The sequence below is a fragment of the Octopus bimaculoides genome, chromosome 3 (assembly GCF_046866305.1).
Source record: "Octopus bimaculoides isolate indiv1 chromosome 3, ASM4686630v1, whole genome shotgun sequence".
Lineage (NCBI taxonomy): Eukaryota > Metazoa > Mollusca > Cephalopoda > Octopoda > Octopodidae > Octopus > Octopus bimaculoides.
The window spans coordinates 30,947,210-30,971,320 of record NC_142930.1 but is presented as its reverse complement, the minus strand read 5'-3'; the positions used below and the strand labels follow the sequence as shown (position 1 = coordinate 30,971,320).

At 36.0% G+C, this 24,111-nt stretch overlaps 2 protein-coding genes across 4 annotated transcripts; both read left to right on the top strand.

Moving 5' to 3' along the window:
- The first annotated feature begins 166 nt into the window (after positions 1-166).
- LOC106877739 (uncharacterized) lies at positions 167-22,519 on the top strand. 3 transcript variants are annotated; one of them, XM_089348759.1, is made up of 5 exons: positions 167-206; positions 19,369-19,596; positions 20,431-20,540; positions 20,635-20,980; positions 21,459-22,519. In XM_089348759.1, exons 2-5 carry the CDS (start codon positions 19,381-19,383, stop codon positions 22,428-22,430), a joined length of 1,644 nt encoding a protein of 547 aa, XP_089204885.1. In that variant the 5' UTR covers positions 167-206; positions 19,369-19,380; the 3' UTR covers positions 22,431-22,519. The 3 variants fall into 3 exon arrangements, with proteins under 3 accessions (XP_089204885.1, XP_089204884.1, XP_052822545.1); XM_089348758.1 differs by lacking the exon at positions 167-206 and adding an exon at positions 13,424-13,967; XM_052966585.2 differs by lacking the exon at positions 167-206 and adding an exon at positions 16,763-17,430.
- Positions 873-9,612, top strand: LOC106877737 (uncharacterized). The gene is made up of 6 exons (XM_014926740.3): positions 873-1,253; positions 2,347-2,430; positions 5,531-5,692; positions 6,560-6,642; positions 6,737-7,082; positions 8,333-9,612. The coding sequence occupies exons 1-6, from the start codon at positions 987-989 to the stop codon at positions 9,524-9,526; spliced, it is 2,136 nt and encodes a 711-aa protein (XP_014782226.2). The 5' UTR covers positions 873-986; the 3' UTR covers positions 9,527-9,612.
- Positions 22,520-24,111: the final 1,592 nt, after the last annotated feature.

Genomic DNA, 24,111 nt, shown 5'->3' with positions numbered 1-24,111 from the left:
ATATAAATATTTACTTGAATATAAATAATTTCAAACCCATTAAAATTAAATAATATTTTACTGAAATTTGAAGCTTTGCTCAGCGGCGATATCATTATCATTGAGGTTTATCCAAGGCTAGTTGAAAACCCTAATTCAATAATTAAGAGTTACCGAACCTGGAGGCTCGAGAAACGAATATTTCAGCTACTGTTGTCCATTCTCGGGTATTTCCATCACTTTGCTGTTATAAAATACTCAAAAATCGTTTAATGTGGTTCTTTTATTTTCACATCTTCAATAACATAATTCCTTTGTTTCCTCCTAGTTACCCATATTGTTTTCTTTTTTGCGATGAATGGTTAATCATGCCTGCCGTGGATGCTATATCTTAATTATATATAATGCATAGAAAATCTACAAAAACTCGGCATTACGCAAAATACGACGTTTTAAAAAGTATTAGGAAAGAACAATTCTGTAATCGAATTGTTTCTTGTAACAAACTCTCTGGGAATAAAATACGAAGTCTTAGGGACTTCATAAAAATAAGAATTAATAAGAATAGTTTATCAACGTGCTTCAATGAAACACGAAACTATATAGTGTATTTTAAGACTTCAAAATGAGTAAACTACCCAATCGTTCCAATCTGTTCACAAAATAAACGAGCAGTCATCACAAGATTAGGTTAAAAGGCAGATACTCAGAATTTGAATTCCCTAACTAAAGAACACATCTAAAATGAAATATCGTCAAAATGTCCAATTATCTTCGTGCTGAATAAAAAAAAAACTGATGATTGTACATTTGATATAATTCCACAAATTTGGAATCGAAGAGATAAGTAGTCGTAAAAGCAACTTAATTTTTACACAGCAGGGGGTTCCGATAAGGTTGTTATCCCCCCCTGATTGGAACTCTCCCGTATGACATGTACGCATCCTCAGTGACTTGCTTTAACTTCCGCAGACTAACGACTCACATTACTGTACTGACCGGTTAATATGTCTCCGAAGAAAACACGCAAATACTGCTCTATATGCAGGCACTATAGAGGGAAGAATGTAGACGGCAAAGTTATTTCACTACATAGATACCCTGCAAACGTAGCTATTCGTCGTATTTGGCTTCAGAGATCGAGACTTGCGAGGAAAGACTTTGTTTACACTGCAAATAGCCAAATGTGTTCCCAGCATTTCGTCAATTTTAATGGACCATCGAAAGATCACCCCTTGCCATCCATTTTTCCAAACAAAGTATTTAAAATATCAGTAAGTGCATGATCATATACGCAGTTAGTAGATGAGTGAAACAAATTCGAGTGGTGTACGTTGGGCTAAACACGAATGTTTAATCTAATAATTGTTGTGTTGATGTACAGGTATTTTGGATCTTGTTCAAAACGGGGGCACCAGTTTTCATTTATGTTTTATGTAGTGTTTTTGGTACCGAAAGACTTTCAAACTTCGTATACTTATCTATTTTGTGTTATAGAACAGAAAAAAAAATTTGTATTCGAATTTATTTCATGTAAAAAATTGTCTTATTTCGATAATTTCTACTAATCACTGACGTTCAGTCGAAAACAGTTAGCGCTGTAACCGTGTATATCGTATTAATCCCCGTTAGTTCTGACATTTCAACCCTAACCCTAACTCTAGAATCCGAACTCTAAAATTGTTACACACATAGATACGCACAGCGTAATTTATTATATAAACAATATATGCGTATAAATTACGATTAAACCGGATGAAATATGTCACAGGGAATAATATTTTTATGACCGGGTAGCAGTAACTCTATTCAGCTGAATAGACGTCAGTGATTGGTTGAAATTACAGAAATACGACAACTTTAACATGAAATAACTTGCGATGTACGTTTTTTTGTTAAGAAGACTAAGAGAAAAAGATGTTTTATATGACACATTCTACCAGTGTCCTGAGTTTCAAAGTGTTTCATTAAGAAAATACTGGTGCCCCCGTTTTGAACAAGATCCGGTATTTTTAATAAAGAATTTTGCATTCAAATAATAAATACATTGAAATTGTTATGAATGTGGGAATTCCGAGTAAGCCTAGCTATGATATTTTTCTTTATATATATATATATATATATATATATATATATATATATATATATATATATATATATATATATATGTGTGTGTGTGTGTGTGTGTGTGTGTGTTTGTTTGATTAAATAATAAATTTACAGCATTGAATCTAATATTCCTCTAATTATTAGACTTTATAGTGTAACTATCCCTATCTCTTCTACACCTCATCATGCTCATGGCCAAATCAGTGAACGGCTGCTGAAAGCTATGCCCACGTAAAACCGTATTTAACTTATTTGCAGAATATACAACTGAATGGATGTCCAGAAGATATTGAGACCAACGAAGTCGAAGATATGAATGTTACAGAACAGCTTGGTTGCTTCGTAAGTTCTACCATGTCTATGTTGAACAATTCTTTAATGTTTCATGATTACTGTGGTTCAGTTAATCCTGAATCAGTCTCAGCATTTACACACAAGTCAGTGCAGACTGTACAAGAAATTGGTACCAAGGAAATAGGAATACAATGTGATCCTGCCAATAAACCTATTTCTACAAATAGCAGTACTCAGATGTTAGAAAGTAAGATGGTGGATCGTGAAATGCAAGCAAAAATACCTGTGCTTACATATGAAGATATGCAAAATGATAATCAGAAGCTTCTCTTTTACACAGGAATACCAGATTCCATGACTTTTGATTGTCTTTTTGATACAATTAAAGATGATGCAGCAAGTGAAACTGCCAGACATGGTGCATCATCAGAGCAAGGGAGACCCAGACAGCTTCGATTAATTGATCGCCGCCAGAAAGTGAACGTTGAGGCGAGCTGGCAGAAACGTTAGCACTCTGAGCGAAATGCTTAACGGTATTTCGTCTGTCGCTACGTTCTGAGTTCAAATTCCGCTGAGGTCGACTTTGTCTTTCATCCTTTCAGGGTTGATTAAATAAGTACCAATTATGCACTGAGGTCGATATAATTGACTTAATCCGTTTGTCTGTCCTTGTTTGTCCCCTTTGTGTGTAGCCCCTTGTTGGCAGTAAAGAAATAAGAAAGTGAACGTTGATCCTCATAATTAACACATCCACACACAAAATGTGGAAAACTTGTGGATACGAGCAAAACGGAAGTTGCTACGGCAGTTTGGGACATCGGACGAATTGTTTGTTTCATATTTGCATGAATTTGTATGGCATAGAAAAACACACATCTCTTCACCTTCTGGTGGTGATCACCAGTGTTTATCCTGTGTAAAAAATAAGTTGCTTCATTTACAACTTATCTCCCTACTTTTGTTTTAACGTGAAAGATGTATGTGCGTGTAGTATATGAAATGGACGTGTGAGTGAAAGAGAGACAGATAGAGAAAAAGAGAGAGTGAGTAAAGGGGTATGCTGTCATGGAATCAGACTCATTACTAGAATGGTATGGGTCAATCCTGGCAGGGTTTAAAAGCCTCATCGTATATATATATATATATATAAGAAGCATCAGTTGTGGTGTGCAAGAGAGACGATTGCGCTGGTATGGTCATGTGGCGAGAATGGACGAGGATAGCTGTGTGAAAAAGTGCCACACCCTAGCAGTTGAGGGAACCTGTGGAAGAGGTAGGCCCAGGAAGACCTGGGAAGAGGTGGTGAGGCAAGACCTTCGAACATTGGGCCTCACCAAGGCGATGACTTCTGACTGAGACCTTTGGAAATATGCTGTGCGTGAGAAGACCCGGCAAGCCAAGTGAGACCTAAATGCAAGGCCTCTACCAGGGGTATAGCCAGCCCACTTATGCATACCTTTCCTTCATTGGACACTAAACTCTGCTTGCAAAGACCTGTTGAGGCAAGATAAATCGAAATCAGACTAAATTCGACGACTGACTCCCATGCCAACGTAATCTCCTTCATTGGACACGACACTCAGCTTGCAAAGACCTGTTGGGGCAAGTGAAAGCGAAATCGTGATGGCACCTGTGCCCAGCGTCACCTTTCTGGCACTTCTGTCCATGGCATGTGTAAGGACTTTCAAGCGAGATCGTTGCCAGTGCCGCTGGATTGGCTCTTGTGCGGGTGACACGTAAAATACACCATTTTGAGCGTGGCCGTTGCCAGTACCGCCTGACTGGCCTTTGTGCCGGTGGCACGTAAAAGCACCCATTACATTCTCGGAGTGGTTGGCATTAGGAAAGGCATCCAGCTGTAGAATCTCTGGCAAATCAGAATGGAGCCTGGTGTAGCCATCTGGTTCACCAGTCCTCAGTCAAATCATCCAACCCATGATAGCATGGAAAGCGGACGTTAAACGATGATGATGATATATATATATATATATATATATATATATATATATATATATATATATATATATATGCGAGTAAAAATAAATACAAAAAAGGTGGGTTTTTTTGTATGATTGTGTATAGAGGAATATATTATTTTGCTTAAAAGAGTTCCAACACTGTCTGTTTTTTATGTTTTATTTATATTCCTGCAGAACTAATGTGGGGTATAGAATATGGAATATACAATATATAATATGATATACAATATACAATATAAAATAAAATAAAATAAAAATGGATGGCACCATGAAAGAAAGTATTGAATGTAGATGAAATATTGAGTGTTCAATATAAAGGATCAAATATATAAATATAAATATATATATATGAAGGTGACTCGAGTTTCAGGGCTATTTCCCTTCGTCATGGCCGGTATGACAGACTTTAACAGACTGTAATAAGTTGGCTGGTTTTCTGTCTTTTATACCAATTCCTTTGGACGGCAGCAGTAGGTGTTTGGCTATTTTTAGAATTGATGTTAAATCTATTTTTAGAAATGATGATATTTTAATTTATTGTTTTGTGTGGGTTGTAGGGATAAGATTTTTAAACCCCAGTAGGTGTTTGGCTGTTCTTAGAAATGATGCCAAATCTATTTATAGAAATGATGATATCTGAGAGATTTTTTGTGTTTTGGTTACAGGGATAAGATTTTTAAACCCCAAGTAAGATGGATTTAATCATTGTTTGTTAAGAGTGGGTTTGAATTTCTTAATAAAGTCCTTTTCTTTGCATTTTCTTTCAATTTCATTCCGGTTATAAAGTTTATGGAATGGAAATATAATAAAAGTTTGATGACCACATGTTGCTAGATGGTTAGGAGTTCAGATTTTGAATCCAATGCAAGTTAGCATATACGATCTGAAATAGCAAGTAACGTGGCAAATTTATAAGAGTGTTCAAGGGAACTTAATCTCTTACACTGCGTTTATAAAGAGCAATATGGTGCAAAGTGAAGACCATACACTAATATTTCAGATGAAATCTTCATATAAATACTAGTTTTCTGTACACATAATTAAGAAAGAATTATTGGTGTAATTCGTTGTTTGTAAGATTCTGATAAAAAGATATTGTACTAATTTTTTTTTAGATATCTAGAAAATGTGTGTCAATATTCTCATAATAGGACATTTTTTTTTTCTAGAGTGATGATTTTATGCCTCCCAAACTATCAGCACTGAGCCGTCTCAACAAAAATGCTAGGACAGCCAGAGAAAAACAAAAAAATGAAACCACAGAGGAAAGGCAATTAAGATTACAAAGACAATTTGCTAGTCGGCACGCAGAAACAGCAGAACAATGGCAGGTAAGATTCGAAGCTCAGAAACAGTGGAGCAAAAGTTATCTTGCAGCTCTTAAGGTAGATAAATCAGGTATACCTTCTTAAGCATTCCACACCTATCGGAGAAATAGAACAAACATTTGCTTCCAGAGTTTATTTGGGAGGTCATTGATATTGCAGTTAATTTCAGAAACCAAAGATAGATGTAGGATAAATGTATTAAGAAGCTTCATGATATGAGGTTTCTTGTGATGTAAACTTTAAGTACTGCAGCCACTTCACGGTTTTCTTATAGATTGAACTCAATACAATACAGTTTTGAGGGATCGCTGTCCATGTAAATTGAGTATAATTTTGGAATCAACGTATGTGATAGAAATACAAATGTAACGACGCTAATGTCAAATGAATTATAAATTGTAAATTTAATCAGGAATTACAATGTTGAAAAATTTTCTGAGGAAGAGCTACCATAGAAAATCTGTGTGAATTGTGGCAGCAGTTATTATATATTTGATGTTGAAGACAAATTACAACAGTCTACCATCATGTCAGATTTCAGAATAGGATAAGTATAACATCCAGCTCCATTCTCATTTCAGTTTTGGAATTCTGTAGAAATTCTCTGTTCAGGTTGATTTTGAATGCTATTGGGAGTTGCCATATACTTATGTGGCTGACAGATTCCATTTTTCCTTAGTGGAAGATTCAGTGTGGGAATTCAGTATTATTTGTTAATCTTGCAAACAGGAATTTTTAGTTATCATTGACATTTTCATTAACATAATATATTTATTCATCACAATCCAAATTATTTCCATTTAACTGAAATCTTTATTTTTTTGTTTGATCATGCCTCACTTCTTCAACACTCAAATGAAAATGATACAGAAAAAAAAGAACGAAACACAGCACCTTGGAGAGCAACACCTGCAGAATCAGATGTTAAAAAATCAACAATCACATGACAGATGGTATGTGGTGACTAAAATGGTATTTTGACAATGTTATTGAGTTACTATTTTTCTTACATATTTCTTCTGAATTAATTGCAAATTTTCATTTTAGGCAAATGGACAGTGCTTTATCATCTCCAAAGACTTCAAAATGTGTACATCTAACAACTAAAATGCCAGTCCAGCAAGATTCAAGTTTAGCACAAGCATCTCAAAATATTACAAAGCCAGCTCAGGTGTTGACTTCACCATTTCAAATAACTCCATCCAAATCAAATCTGGTGAAAAATCCAAATCAAACAACCGTATTTAAATCAATAATTAGAAAAAAATTTTTATTGAAACGGAAATTGCTAGTTACTAGTCATCAACGTAATGTCATGTTTAACCTAGCATCTATGTGGAGAAGTAGAAAATTATGTGATGCCAGTGTTACCAATGGCTCATCTACTGTAATGGTAAGTATACAGTTGTACACTTTTTCACCTTTATAAACTGTTTCAATTGTCATCACGATAGCTAAAAGATCTTGCTTGTAAGTCTAAAAGATTATGCTTAATTTCTAATGTGCTTAATATCAAAATATTCTTTCTTCTACTTCCCTCTATATTTCTTAAAGGTAGGTTTAGCCTTTATCAGAAGTTATAGATAAAATACTTATTGGATCTTTCTGAATTGACGGGCACCACTTGTTTTCTTAATGAAACACTTTCAAACTTGGGATACTGGTAGAATGTCATATAAAACATCTTTTTCTCTTAGCCTTCTTAACAAAAATTTCTACATGGCAAGTTATTTCATGTTAAAGTATTTCTGTAATTTCAACCAATCACAGACGTATATTCAGCTGAATAGAGTTACTACTGTTTTTGTAAACAATAATTTTTGCCAGTGTCAAGATCGTTATTCCCTAGTAAGGGTTTAGGGTTTTAGGATTAGGGTTCGGGTTTTAGAGTTAGGGTTAGGATTAGGGTTATGAGTTAGGTTATGGCAAAAATAATCATAACCCTAACTCTAAAACCAGTACAAACACAGAACAATGTTATAAATAACAGTTCTGCCGATAGTTGTTGTTGACAAACAACGGCACTAATTTTATTCAAAGGAAAAGATTCCATTACACCGCTAGAATATGTTGTTTATATTTCATAGCAGTAATTGTTTTCACCTCAATAGACGTCAGTGATTGGTTGAAATTACCGAAATACGACAATTTTTTGACATAAAATAACTTCAAATACAAAAATTTTTATCTGTTCTATAACACAAAATATACAAGTATACGAAGTTTGAAAGTGTTTCGGTACCAAAAACACTACATAAAACATAAATGAAAAGTGGTGCCCGTCAATTCAGAAAGATCCTACTTATTAAGTTTTAAGTATTATTATTATTATTAGAAAATGTAATGATGCAATCATTGAAAATAAATTTTACTAAAACATTTGCTTACTAATATAGAAAAGAATATGTTACAGAAAAAGAAAATGGAGTTGATTTAATTAAGGTATTAATGAAATAACTCTTTGAAATAATTGAAGTTTAAATCAACTTCCAGTGGCTTGAGACTTTTGGTAGTGAATAGGTTTTGTAGAAGATGGAGAAAGATAAACTTACATTTTTCTACTTTATAAACATATTTCTTAAATGTCTATCATTGTATTGTTGGCAAGCTATAAATATACTGTTATTATTTACTATATTTCAGGTTCATAAAATAGTCTTGTCTGCTGCGTCTCCAAAATTGTTATCAGTAATTAGTACACATATCTTTTCTCAGTTTTATGAAGTAAAATTACCTGAAGTAAGCACAGAAACTTTAATGGCTTTTGTTGAATACATGTATACTGGACTATTAGATCTTGATCTTAATATTTTACAACAGCTAAAAGTCATTGCAAAACAATTAGACATGAAAGACTTACAAAATATATGTGATGTTCATCTTTTACGTGGAGCACGTCAGCAACATTCTTCAACAGTGACTGCGTTTGATGATCCTAGGCAGATGCCATCTGATGTTTCAGCTGTTGCGACAGACGATATTAAACAGGAGATTTCTCAAAATGAATCAGCAGAACTTAAAGAAGATGTGGTTAGCATCTTTGAGCAAGAGGTTGAGGCTGCATCTTCGGACACTAAGGATAGCAGCTCTCTAGTTGGTTCTGCTATTCTTCCCACTGTAAAAATCGAGCCTGTAGGACCTGATGACGACAAATATGGTCAAATGAACATGCCATCGTATGTTTCAGCTGTCCCTACAGACGATATTAAACAGGAGATTTCTCAAAATGAATCAGCAGAACTTAAAAAAGATACAGTTAGACACTTTGTGCAAGAGATTGATGCTGCATCTCTGGACACCAAGGGTGACAACTCTCCTGTTGGTTCTGTTATTCTTCCCACTGTAAAAATCGAGCCTGTAGGACCTGATGACGACAAATATGGTCAAATGAATGAAAGAGCTTACACATTTTGTTCAGTTTCAGATAGTTCTCAGGCACTAAGCACTTCTTTGAATTCTATAGCTGTGTCCACTACAGATTTTAGCTTACCATTTTCAGATACCACAAACAGCAAAGCAACTGCAAATAAGATACATGGAACATCACCTAAATTAAAATCTAACGTATTTGAAAGTTCTCTAGTTTCTGACTCATCTGTGTCATATCGTGAAGAAAAACTGTGTTCTCAATCTAGACTCATAAGAGAAGACCCTTCTAAACCACTAAATCGAACAATAACAACTCATTCAATTGACAACAATGAGACTTGTGGTAGCAATGAAGATGTCTATCCTGTAGGACTTTTTACAGCAGGAGGGGACAGATTACCATTATCATCAACACAAGTTACCAATGTCAAAAATATAGGTTTATATAAAACAGATGGTCTTACTTGATACAAGAAGTAGTTAGTTTTCAGTTTACATAAACATACACACTGATAACTTCAGCTTTAATTTTGTAATAAATAATTTTTGAAATACCCACCTTGTTTTATTTTCTAATGAAAAATACAGTAGAGTTTTCTATCTTGTGAGAAATTGTTGATAAATTTCAGTATTGTCTACATAAACTTGTTTTTTGTTGACTATTGCTGCTAGATGTAACCTGTTGCTATCCTCATTTATTACCTTTGTACTACTAGGAGTTGGGTGATTGAACAATAGCAGTGGTGGTAGCAGTGCTGCTGCCTTGAAGTCGCCAAACTACGATGAGATATAAGCACTGTAGAATTGGAATTCTTCTGCTACCTGCAAGGCTTCTCCATTGCTGTTACTCATGACTGTATCATTGGTGTTTGAAGTTCAGATCACTGGTTTTCTTTAAGAATAGTTCTACTTCTATAATATTCTGTATCAACTGCAAGCAGGATTTTGCAAGCTTTTTCAGCAATATTTAAGACTAGTGAGATGTTGACACGACCTAGATTAACAACTAATATCTGGCATACAATGAATTCCATTTCTTGACTGCAGTGTGACCTCAGTGCTTCTCTACATAACTTTCAGTAATATGTTTGAGTAATAAAGACTGCACACCGGTGTAGTTGTTGGCGACATTCATTTCACTGCCAGGCAAGTTTGTCTTCACTTGAGCCTTCATACATGACTTGATCGCTTGTGCTACCTTCTCAGGATTGTCATATCTTTTCAGAATGCAGACAAGTTCTCCTCAATGAAGTGTAAGAAAGTATTTCTTACAACCAAATATAATTGGAATCTTTCTGTTCATCTCTCTTTTCATGATCCTGCTCAGAACCAAGATATGTTTATGACTGTCTGTTTCTCTTGAAATTTGTTCTGTTGAAACCTCAGCAGAGGAGTTAACAGGCTGAAAATGGTTGACATACAAAATAAAAACTATTTTCATAGTTTTTATTTTTTGAAAGACTATCCATATTTTCTTCTTGATGGGAAATTGAAAGGGTTAGACACTGGCTCATGGTTTCTGTAAGGAAATGACTGCTGGCTGTTTAGAAAATCAAATATTGAAGTTTGAGATGATCCTAACTATAGTTTCTGGAAGGTTCATCTAAATTCTAAAGGTTGAATGCAGAAAGATTCTATTCAGATTGTAGATTTTGACAAAGATTTTCAGTTGCATATAGTATGTTTATTGTGATGTAGACAGGTGATGAAGGGGTGCGGCTAAGTGGTTTAGGTATTCAGGTCATGAGTTTAATTCCCAGTGGTGCAGTGTATCATTGAACAAGATACTTTATCTCATGTTGCTCCAGTCCACTTAACTGGCAAAAATGAGTAGTACCTGTATTTCAGGAATATGGATTTTCTAGGAGAGGATTCCTAGTCCCTTCGTGATTGTGCCTACAATGTTATATGGTGCAGAGACGTGGGGGCTGAGAGAGGTGGAAAGGAAGTGACTAGTTGTGTTTCAGATGAGATATCTGAGGGCTATGGTGGGTGTGACACGGATGAACAGGATGAGGAATAACGAGGTACGAATATGAGCAGAAATGAATGATAAAGTAACAACCAAATTGGATAGATGAATGCGGCCTCATGGATGAGGAACAGATGGTAAGGAGGGTGATGATGGCTGAAATGGTAGGCAGCAGACCTTTGTCCATGTGGATGGATGGGGTGAGGAAAGCTTTGGTAGTTAGAGGTGTTGAAGTTAGAGAGGCAAGAGAGTTTATAAATGATAGGAAAGCTTGGAGAGTGTTTGTAAATGCATGAATGAATTTTGATGTTGCTCAAATGGGTATGGTATCAGCATGATGCGGCAGGAGTAAACTAGCATATGCTGTCAGGTCCCACTGCTGATATTGGGGGTCGCGTTCTGCTCCTTGACTCCAGCATAGAGTGGGGTTCGCCCCTTTGAGATGGGAAATAAATGGAATGCTTGCTGTGGCTACCCACTCCTAAAAAAATATATGGGAAATATGCTTAGGTATATGTATGTGCCTAAATTTAAAAGGGCAGGCCTTGTTGCATTCTGTGTCACACTGAATCTCCCTGAGAACTATGTTAAGGTGTCAGTGTGTGATAAGAATCTTGCTTCCAAACCATATATTTCTGGGTTCAGTCTCACTCTGTGTCACCTTGGGCAAGTATCTTCTACTATAGCCTTGGGCTGACCAAAGCCTTGTGAGTGGATTTGGTTGACAGAAACTGAAAGAAACCCATTGTATGTGTGTATGTGTTTGTCATCACATCACTTGACATCCATTGCTGGTGTGTTTATGTCCCTGTAATGTAGCAGTTTGGCAAAGGATAGACATATTGTATCTAAGGATAACATCATTCAAAGTGTCCCTTTCAGGATCTTTTCCTTTCGATTAATTAATTTTCTTTAACTAAACACTTTGAAACTTCGTATATTGGTAGAATGTGTCATATAGAACATCTTTTACTCGTAGCATTGTTGAGAAAAGTTTGGGATCTATTTTAAAACGGGGGCCACATTTTTCATTAATGTTTTACGTAGTGTTTTTGATACGGAAAGACTTTCAAACTTCGTATACTTATCTATTTTGTGTTATAGAACAGAAAAATATTTTTGTATTCGAATTTATTTCATGTAAAAAATTGTCTTATTTCGATAATTTCAACCAATCACTGACAAGTATTCAGTTGTTTATATTTACTCCTTTGGCTGATTGAGCGGTGTAAAGCGTATTTAATCTCCATACCTTCGTTTTATTTGCTTTTTTCATTTTAAATTTGCCTTAACCCTAACCCTAAGGTTAGGGTTAGGGTTAATTGTTTCAGAATCGTTTGTTTATGTAGTCGGCACTTAATGTATATCGGCTGAATGGACGTCAGTGATTGGTTGAAATTACAGAAATACGACAACTTTAACATGGATTTCTTTTTTTTTTTAAGAAGACTAAGAGAAAAAGATGTTTTATATGACACATTCTACCAGTGTTCCAAGTTTCAAAGTGTTTCGTTAATGAAAAATGTGGCCCCCGTTTTAAAAAATATCCAAAGTTTGTATTTACGAAGTTGTATTTCAGTAATTTCAACTAATCAATGACGTGACGTGTATTCAGCTGAATAAAATTACTGCTGTTGTTTGTCAACAACAGCTATCGGCGGGGTATATTTTGTTTGTCACTGTTATTTATGACATCGTTCGTGCGTTTGTACTGGTTGTAGTTTTAGGGTTAGGGTTACGGGAAAAAGTAAAAAATGAAGAAAATGGAGGGGGGGGTTTAAAAATTTCGAAATTCAGATTTTTGGCCATTTTCCGAAATCTTCGTATCCGAAAAGCTGGATATTTGGCAAAAAATATTAAAAAAAAACAATAATTTGCGAGAAATTGGGTGGAGGGGTGGGAGAAAGTCTTTCCGAAATTAGTAGCTGAAAAACGGGGAAAAAAACCGAAAAGCGGTAGAAGTACATGAACGATTATAGTGGTGTCATGAAGTAAACGTACTTCCGATACACTCGTTTATTCATACGAACGTAACTGAGTTGAAATGTAACAGTTGTCACTGTTATTTATGACATATTTAATCTCAGTTACGTTTGTATGAATAAACAAGTGTATCTGAACCATGTTTACTTCATGGCACCACCACAAACGTTCGTGCATTTCTACTGCTTTTAGTTTTTTTTTTCCTGTTTTTCAGCTACTGTTTTCGGAAAGACTTTATCCCCCACTCTCCAATTCCTTCATTTTTCCGTAACTCTAACCCTAAGATCCCAACCCTAACCTGAAAATCCTAAAGCTAAAACCAGTACAAACGAACGAACGATGTCATAAATAACAGTGAAAAACGAAATAAACACCGCCGGTAGTTGTTGACAAACGACGGCAGTAATTTTATTCAGCTAAATACACGTCATTGATTGGTTGAAATTACCGAAATACGACAACTTCAACACGAAATAACTTTGGAAATATAAACTTTTCGCAACAACACTAAGAGTAAAAGATGTTTTATATGACACATTCTACCAGCGTCAGAAGTTTGAAAGTGTTTAGTTTAAAAAACTTAATTTATCGACCTGCCAATCAAAACCAAAAGAGCACCCTCAGGTTTTTATACTGTCAAATAACAATAGATACATTGGTCTCCATCAAGGGTTGGTTAATAATATCGTCACTACTTTTTCAAAGATTACATTACGTAATTACACCCTATTTTCATGGTTTCTCGAATATAAATATTTACTTGAATATAAATAATTTCAAACCCATTAACATTAAATAATATTTTACTGAAATTTGAAGCTTTGCTCAGCGGTGATATCATTATCATTGAGGTTTATCCAAGGCTAGTTGAAAACCTTAATTCAATAATTAAGAGAGTTATCGAACCTGAAGGCTCGAGAAACGACTATTTCAGCTACCGTTGTCCATTCTCGGGTAGGTTTAATTTATTTCCATCACTTTGCTAGTATAAAATACTCAAAAATCGTTTAATGTGGTTCTTTTATTTTCACATCTTCAATAACATAATTCCTTTGTTTCCTCCTAGTTACCCATATTGTTTTCTTTTTTGCGATGAATGGTTAATCATGCCTGCCGTGGATGCTATATATATAATGCATAGAAAATCTACAAAAACTCGGCATTACGCAAAATACGACGTTTTAAAAAGTATTAGGAAAGAACAATTCTGTAATCGAATTGTTTCTTGTAACAAACTCTCTGGGAATAAAATACGAAGTCTTAGGGACTTCATAAAAATAAGAATTAATAAGAATAGTTTATCAACGTGCTTCAATGAAACACGAAACTATATAGTGTATTTTAAGACTTCAAAATGAGTAAACTACCCAATCGTTCCAATCTGTTCACAAAATAAACGAGCAGTCATCACAAGATTAGGTTAAAAGGCAGATACTCAGAATTTGAATTCCCTAACTAAAGAACGCATCTAAAATGAAATATCGTCAAAATATCCAATTATCTTCGTGCTAAATAAAAAAAAAAAATGATATTTGTACATTTGATATAATTCCACAAATTTGGAATCGAACTTATATGGGTCCATCTTGCCAGGATTGAACTTATTTTCTCATGTTGACTCCAGCAGAGAAGCTTCGTCATATATATATATATATATATATATATATATATATATATATATATATATATATATATATATATATATATACTAGCAGTATAACCCACCTTGTCCGGGTGTGACTTATTATGCCATCTACGATAAGTCTTGCTAGCTGAAAATCAACTAAAAAAGAAAGCCTTACAACGAAAAAACCCTTATGATGTAAATATGGTCATGATTCAAAAGACGATGAAATTAATAGGGAAAGTCTGAAGGTTGTTTTGCGTAAAATTGTTAAGCATGCGTAAATTTCATCCGTGTAATTGACTATAGAAATGCTTGTGCAAAACAACTTTTTGCGCTGCCCTGATTATACATAGCAGGGTAATCCCTTTTCACAGGAGCTAGGATGGCAATTTGTGATGAAGCAATTGCTGGCGATCTGTTGCTAAACAGTTTTGCCAGAATTCTATCAGATTGGGCAGAAGGTGTTGATGCACCATTTTGCATTATGTTCAAAGTAGCTACTGGAATGTGGTGAATTGCTGCAGTCTGTGGCTGTCATTTTAAACCGGTTGCTGTCTTTCCCCAGCAAACTCTCTTCTTTGGACGCATAATCTATGTATATATTAAACAGAACAACAAAAGTTATAATAGATGGCAGGGTCGGTACTTTTCACATATCTGTAATTTTTCAGATTAACACCCGCACGATTACCCAACCCTAATCCTAACCCTAACCCTAACACTAACCCTAAACCCTAACCCTGACCCTAAAAAACGTAACCGTAACATTAATCCTAAACCCTAACCCTGACCCTAACACCCTAGTGAAAATCGTGGTAAATTTACAAAACATTGACGAACATGAGTTATATTTTACTGAATGTATGCTTTTGAGAGAGCGAGAGAGGAAGAGGTAGAGAGGGGGAGAGAAAGGAATAGGGGTAGTTAAAAGTTTTCTTATGACTGCTACTCTTCACTGCCTATTACTTCATTAGAAATCTAAGGATGCACATAAGCACATAATAGAGAAAAATGAAACAAATATGGACGACTTGCTCCGAAACACCACCGAGTGGAGAACACTTCTCAAAAATAACCTGCAGTTGTTTCCTTCAAAATTCCTACATGCTTGAAATGTACATACATCAAGGTACATTTGTACAAAATTTCATGAAAAAATATTCATTTTCCTTGAAGTTAAGAAGAATTTAAGTGGAATTTCCGAATATTGTACCCCACCCCCTTCCAAAACACTTTCACCGACAATTTTTGTATATTTAGAATCTACATAATAAATAATATATGCATAGAAAATTTCATAACAAAATATTCATTTTTATGAAAGTTATGACCTTCCAAAGTTGGGGGATACAACTCTGTAGTTATGCCATCAATGTTTTGTAAATATACCACGATGTGAATGATTGTTTACTTGCACAGAGAGTGAGAGAGGAAGAGGGGGAGAAATGAATAGAGAATGAGGGCAATGTGTATGTTGTTGTCACAGGTCATGTATGTGTGGTGTGTGTTTTTACGTATCTATGTTATGAAAAATAGGTAAAGAATACTGAGATGAAAGTTTAATCTATGACGTTGTATGTATCACTTTCTCTCTCTCTCTCTCCCTCTTTAACTCTTACTCTCTATATTTTTATGTTGAGCGCGTGTGTTAGAATGGCGTTCCAGGTAGCAGGGATGAAATATAAAAGTTGCTAGAAACAACAGCCAAATCTCCCTTAAATCACACAAAGTAAACGGAATTTAAAAAATCAAATTACTGCACTGGAAAGTTCAGATCGAGAAAATTCCATTGATGTAAAAATTTTTACGAAAAAGTGGAAAATGTGGATTTCTATAAACATTCAAAAAGGCTTCACACAAACACACAATTTCAGATTTATATATTAAGATATAGACGTGGTAATCTTCAAGTTTAGCGGGTTAAAAAAAAGTAAATAAAAATATTCAAGGGAAATAACTGAACGACTTACCATAATCCGTTTTCTTTTAACTGTTTATAAATAAATCACACACGTGCCTTTTTTTTTTTTTTTTTTTCTAAAACAGCATGCGACGGAATTTTTTCTTATAAAAGATTAAAATGTTTTTTATTTTTACAAAACGAAAACGAAATGTTTTGCAGAAGTACCCGACGGAATGGAGTCAAAATCAACAGGCTGAAACGAATCTAAAACAGCATGCGACGGAATTTTTTCTTATAAAAGTTTAAAATGTTTTTATTCTTTTTCCAAAACGGAAACGAAATGGTTTGCAGAAGTACCCGACGGAACGGAGTCAAAAACAACAGGCAGAAAAGAAACAATTGTGCATGGAGAGAACTTTGTCGATGGAAATGATAATGAAATTCAACAGATAAATTTCTAGGACTGCATGCTGATCTCAATGAGATCGTGTTCATTAAAAATAGATATTTATTAATGAAATTTTCTACAGTTATGCTCCAGATGTTTGAATATATTGCACTGTAGAAAATTTCATTAAAATGTATCTATTTTCAATGAACACGACCTCGCCGAGTGAGGGTCACCATGCAGTTCTAGAAATTCACCTACTCAACATTATACACTTCAGAAATGGCAGCCAAAAAATAAACAAGTGTTTTTTTTCTTTTGGGATTGAATTCCGCCATAGAAATTCATATAGATAAGATGAGATTGAGGATTTCGTTTTCAGCAACAATAGGATGTTGTGCAGCCTGTCTTCCACGAGGCATTTTCGATTTCTCATGAGAAACTATGATATTCAATCACGTGTGATTTATTTATAAACAGAGTAGTACGGAGAATACTGGTAAGACGTTCAGTTACTTCCCTTCAATAATTTTATTTATTTTTTTTACCCCCCTAAACTTGAAGATTATATATATATATATATATATATATATATATAGTCTCCTACTTGTTTCAGTCATTTGACTGTGGCATGCTGGTGCACCGCCTTTAGTCGAGCAAATCGACCCCAAGACTTATTCTTTGTATGCCTAGTACTTATTCTATCGGTCTTTTTTGCCGAACCTCTAGTTACAGGGACGTAAACTTAACAGCATCGGTTGTCAAGTGATGTTGGAAGAACAAACACATACATACACACACACACATACAGCCACTGGACTGGCTCCTGTAAAGGTGACACGTAAAAACACCATTTGAGCGTGGCTGTTGCCAGTCCCACCTGACTGGCCTTCGTGCTGGTGGCACGTAAAAGCACCCACTACACTCTGGGAGTGGTTGGCGTTAGGAAGGGCATCCAGCTGCAGAAACTCTGCCAGATCAGATTGGAGCCTGGTACAGCCATCTGGCTCACCAGTCTCCAGTCAAACCGTCCAATCCATGCCAGCATGGAAAGCAGACATTCAACAATGATGATGATGACGATGATATATATATATATATATATACCTTTGGAAATGTGCTGTGCGTGAGAAGACCCGGCAAGCCAAGTAAGATCGTTGCCAGTGCCCCTGGACTGGTTCTTGTGCGGGTGGCACATGAGATGCACCATTTTGAGCGTGGCCGTTGCCAGTACCGCCTGACTGGCTCCCGTAGGATTTTCGAGCGAGATCGTTGCCAGTGCCCCTGGACTGGCTTGTGCGGGTGGCACATAAAAGACACCATTTCGAGTGTGGCCGTTTTCGTGCGGGTGACACGTAAAAGCACCCACTACACTCTCTGAGTGGTTGGCGTTAGGAAGGGCATCCAGCTGTAGAAACTCTGCCAAATTAGACTGGAGCCTGGTGTTGCCATCCGGTTTCACCAGTCCTCAGTCAAATCGTCCAACCCATGCTAGCATGGAAAGCGGACGTTAAACGATGATGATGATATATATAATCATTAATAAATCATAGGGCAGCAAAAAAATTTTAGAAATTTAATTTACCGCCAGTGGTCCAGCGAGAATAAAAATTAGTCAGTAGACTATATATATATTATTCATTAAAATACAGAGATGCCTATAATAGGACATCTAACCCGCTAGAAGGAGCAGCAAAAAACTCTATACCACAAAAATAGGGATAATTTCGAAAGAGAATGAAAAATAAAAACTTTTACCAGTCTATACTCTGTACCATGGTTTCAAGTTATTTAGCAAGATAAAAATAAATCTTACTTGGACAACTTTCTTCAGCAGAGTACCACGAACAAGCGAGTAAACAGTCACCACCGTTTGGGCGTGATTGTTACCAGCATCGCCTTCCTGGCACTTGTGCTGGTGGCATGTAAAAAGTCATTCGAGCGAGATCGTTGCCAGTGCTGCTTGACTGGCTCCTGTGTAGGTGGCATGTAAAATACACCATTTTGAGCGTGGCCGTTGCCAGCACCACCTGGCTGGCCTTTGTGCCGGTGGCACGTAAAAGCACCCACTACACTCTCGGAGTGGTTGGCGTTAGGAAAGGCATCCAGCTGTAGAAACTATGCCAAATCAGACTGCGAGTCAGCATATACGACGTGAAATCGCAAGTAACGTGGCAAATTTATAATCGTGTTCGAAGGGTCCTAATCCCTTACATTGCCTTTATAAAGAGCAATATTGTGCAAAGTGAAGACGATACACTAATATTTCAGATGGAATCTTGATATAAATACAAGTTTTCTGTAGACATAATTAGGAAAGAATTATTGGTATGATTCGTTGTTTGTAACATTGAAAAGATATTGCACAAATTTTTTTTTTAGATATCTAGAAAATGTGTGTCAATGTTCTCTGATAATAGGAAATTTTTTTTTCTAGTGTTATGAAATTATGCGTCCCAAACGATCGTCACTGAGCAGTCTCACCAAAGAAGCTAGGAGGGCAAGAGAAAAACGGAAAAGGGAAACCACAGAAGAAAGGCAATTAAGATTAGAAAATCACAGGCAAAGACAATTGGCTCGTCAGCAGACAGAAACAGCAGAAGAAAGGCAGGCAAGATTAGAAGCTAAGAAACAGAGGACAAGAGCTTATCGTGCAGCTCTCAAGGTAGGTGTCAGGTATACATTCTTAAGCATCACACACCTATAGGAGAAATATAACAAAGGTCAGCTTACAGAATTTATTTGCAAGGTCATTGATATTAAAATTTATTTCAGAGAGCAAGGATGTATGTAGAATAAATGTATTAAGAAGCTTTGTGATAAGAAGTTTCTTGTGATGTCAACTTTTAGTATTGCAGCCTCTCCACAATTTTCGTTAAGAATGAGCTCAACAAAATACTTTGCAACCTTCAGTCATACTTTGCAACCTTCCTTGAATCTCCATGTCAGGTATAGGAGCTGTGCAATTGATAAACATCGGTGGGCAAGCCAAGTAACTTACCATGCTCTGTACTTCATTATCTGGTATTATCAGCAACACAGAAATACGCACCTGCAATACAATATCATGTACACTATACATTGTTGAGGGATCACTATCCATATAAATTGAGTATAATTTTGGAATCAATATACGTGATCAAAATACAAGTTTAATGAAGCTACTGTTAAATCAATGGTAGATTCAATCAGGAATTACAATTTTGAAAAATTTTCTGAAGAAAATCTACCAGAGAACGTCTGTGTGAATTGTAGCAGCAGTTACTATACATTTGATGTTGAAGACAAATTATAACAATCTACCATCATGTGAGATTTCAGAATAGGATACGTATAACATGTAGCTTCATTTTCATTTCAGTTTCGGAATTCTATTGGGATTCTCTGTTCAGATTGATTTTGAATGCTACATATTGCTATATACTTATGTGACTGACAGATTCCATTTTGTATCTTTTTATTTCTTTCTTTGATTATGCCTCACTTCCTCAACACTCAGATGAAAATGATGCAGCAAAAAAAGAACGAAATACAGCACCTTGGGGAGCAACACTTGAAGAAGCAACACCAGAATCAAATGTTAAAAAATCAACAATCACATGACAGATGGTATGTGGTGACTAAAATGGTATTTTGACAATGTTATTGTGTTACTATTTTTCTTACATATTTCTTCTGAATTAATTGCAAATTTTCATTTTAGGCAAATGGACAGTGCTTTATCATCTCCAAAGACTTCAAAATGTGTACATCTAACTACTAAAATGCCAGTCCAGCAAGATTCAAGTTTAGCACAAGCATCGCAAAATATTACAAAGCCAGCCCAGGTGTTGGCTTCACCATTTCAAATAACTCCATCCAAATCAAATCTGGTGAAAAATCCAAATCAAACAACCGTATCTAAATCAATAATTAGAAAAAAAGATTTACCGAAACAAAAATTGCTAGTTACTAGTCATCAACGTAATGTCATGTCTAACCTAGCATCATTGTGGAGAAGTAGAAAATTTTGTGATGCCTGTATTACCAATGGCTCATCTACTGTAATGGTAAGTATACAGTTGTAAACTTTTTCATATTTATAAACTGTTTCTATTGTCATCATCATGATAACTAAAAAATCTTGCTTGTAAGTCTAAAAATTTATGCATAATTTCTAATGTGCTTAATATCAAGATATTCTCCCTCTATATTTCTCAAAGGTAGGTGTAGCCTTTAGTTTTAAGTATTATTATTATCAGAAAATTCTACGATTCCGTCATTGAAAATAACTTTTTCTGAAACATTTGCTTATTAATATAGAATAGAACATTTTACAGAAAAAGAAAATGGAGTTGATTTAATTAAGGTATTAATGAAATAACTCTCTGAGATAAGTGGCTTGAGACTTTTGGGAGTGAATAGGTTTTGTAGAAGATGGAGAAAGATACACTTACATTTTTCTACTTTATAAACATGTTTCTTAAATGTCTATCATTGTATTGTTGGCAAGCTATAAATATACTGTTATTATTTACTATATTTCAGGTCCATAAAATAGTCTTGTCTGCTGTGTCTCCAAAATTATTATTATTAATTAGTACACACATCTCAACTCAGTTTTATGAAGTAAAATTTCCTGAAGTAAGCACAGAAACTTTAATGGCTTTTGTTGAATACATGTATACTGGACTATTAGATCTTGATCTTAATATTTTACAACAGCTAAAAGTCATTGCAAAACAATTAGACATGAAAGACTTACAAAATATATGTGATGTACATCTTTTACGTGGAGCACGTCAGCAACTTTCTTCAACAGTGACTGCGTTTGATGATCCCAGGCAGATGCCATCTGATGTTTCAGCTGTTCCGACAGAGGATATTAAACAGGAGATTTCTCAAAATGAATCAGCAGAACTTAAAGAAGATGAGGTTAGCATCTTTGAGCAAGAGGTTGAGGCTGCATCTTCGGACACTAAGGATAGCAGCTCTTCAGTTAGTTCTCTTATTCTTCCTACTGTAAAAATAGAGCCTGTAGGACCTGATGACGACAAATATGGTCAAATGAATAAAAGGGCTTCAACATCTTGTTCAGTTTCAGATAGTTCTCAGGCACTAAACACTCCTTTGAATTCTATAGCTGTGTCCACTACAGATTTTAGCTTACCGTTTTCAGATACCACAAACAGCAAAGCAACTGCAAATAAGATACGTGGAACATCACCTAAATTAAAATCTAACGAAGTTGAAAGTTCTCCAGTTTCTGACTCATCTCCTTTGTCATATCGTGAAGAAAAACTGTGTTCTCAATCTAGACTCATAAGAGAAGACCCTTCTAAACCACTAAATCGAACAATAACAACTCAGACAATTGACAACAATGAGATTTGTGGTAGCAATGAAGGTGTCTATCCTGTAGGACTTTTTACAGCAGGAGGGGACAGATTACCATTATCATCAACAGAAGTTACCAATGTCAAAATTACAGGTTTATATAAAACAGATGGTCTTACTTGATATCAGAAATAGTTAATTTTCAGTCTACACACGCATACACACTGATAAATTGAGCTTTAATTTTGTAATAAATAATTTTTGAAATACTAGCCTTGTTTTATTTTCTAATGAAAAATACAGTAGAGTTTTCTATCTTGTAAAAAATTGTTGATAAATTTCAGTATTGTCTACATAAACTTGTTTTTTGTTGACTATTGCTGCTAGATGTAACCTGTTGCTATCCTCATTTATTACCTTTGTACTACTAGGAGTTGGGTGATTGAACAATAGCAGTGGCGGTAGCAGTGCTGCTCCCTTGAAGTCACCAAAGATGTGATCTAAGCATTGTAGAATTGTTGCACACGCTACCAGAGCCTCTGCCAACTTGCCCTCCTTGTCACCCAAGGTCATCCTCAAACTTGACCTTAAGAATGCCTTCAACTCCATCAGCCACAATGCTGTCCTCAGCTCAGTGAGAGAGAAGGTCCCACAACTCTACCGCTTTGCGTAGCAGTCTTACTGGGAGTCCTATCTCTTTTTCGGTGACCATATCATCACGTCCACCTCAGGCAGGGTGACCCACTCAAGCCCACTCTGTTTACACTGGGCATTGATGACATCACCAAGATGGGGATCGAGCTAGACCTCAATGCCTGGTATCTCAATGATGCTTGTTTGGGGGACCTCCTGACAGGATTTTTGCCATTGCTAACATGACAGCTGGGGAGCTTGGTCACTGGGGTCTCCAAGTAAACAGCTCCAAATGTGAGCTCTGGATCCTCAACCACCTGGGTTCTCAAACATAACCAACTATTGACCTTTTTGCAGAGTCCTTTCTTTCCATTGCAGTACCATCACCATTGGCTTGGTGATCCCTAGGAGCCCCAATCACTGACCTTGCCTTTGAGTCCATCTTCCAGTTGAAGGTGGCTGCCCTTGAGCAATTGTTGACAGATATTGAAGCTGTTGAACCCCACCAAGGTCTTTTCATACTTAGGAATTACCTCTTGATCCCTAAGCTTCTATATTTACTCAGAGTTAGCTCATCTTACCGATTCCCATCATGCCTCTAGTGCTTCAACAAACTAATTTTTGAGAGACTTGAATGCTTAGTCAATGTCAGACTCTCTACAATGTCCCATGATCAGGCTGCATTGCCCAAGCATTTTGGAGGTCTTGGTCTTCGTAACTGTTTGTCCCTTTCTCTCCCCTGCTTCCTTTCCTCACCCTGGTGAGCAACATCCTGTCCTTTTCAACATGGACCAGTTCCAACAGAGAGTTGGATGAAGTTCAACAATAGAGGGAATTTGGCTTGTCTGCTCCTGAGAAGGTAGATGACTGTCAGAGTCAGAGAGCTTTGGACAACTTAATTTCAAAAGCCAACTTTGACTCCCTCTTCAACAAGTTGGACCAGGTTTCAAGGTGCCACTTACTGTCTGCTAGTGCCAAATACTCAGGTGACTGGATTGATTGTGAATAATGTTGGTGGCCTACTCAGCTTAGATGAACTTCATGTCTCCATTGCCCTCAGAGTGGGAGCTGACATATGCACAGGTTTGATCTGTTGTGGCCTGTAGAGTTGACTTCACAGGCCTCCATGGCCTTTCTTGCCACCTGAATGCTGGTCGCTTCATGCATCATATGGAGTTGAACTTGATGCTCAAGAGGAGCTTGGGAAGGGACGTGACGGTCTCACCCTGTG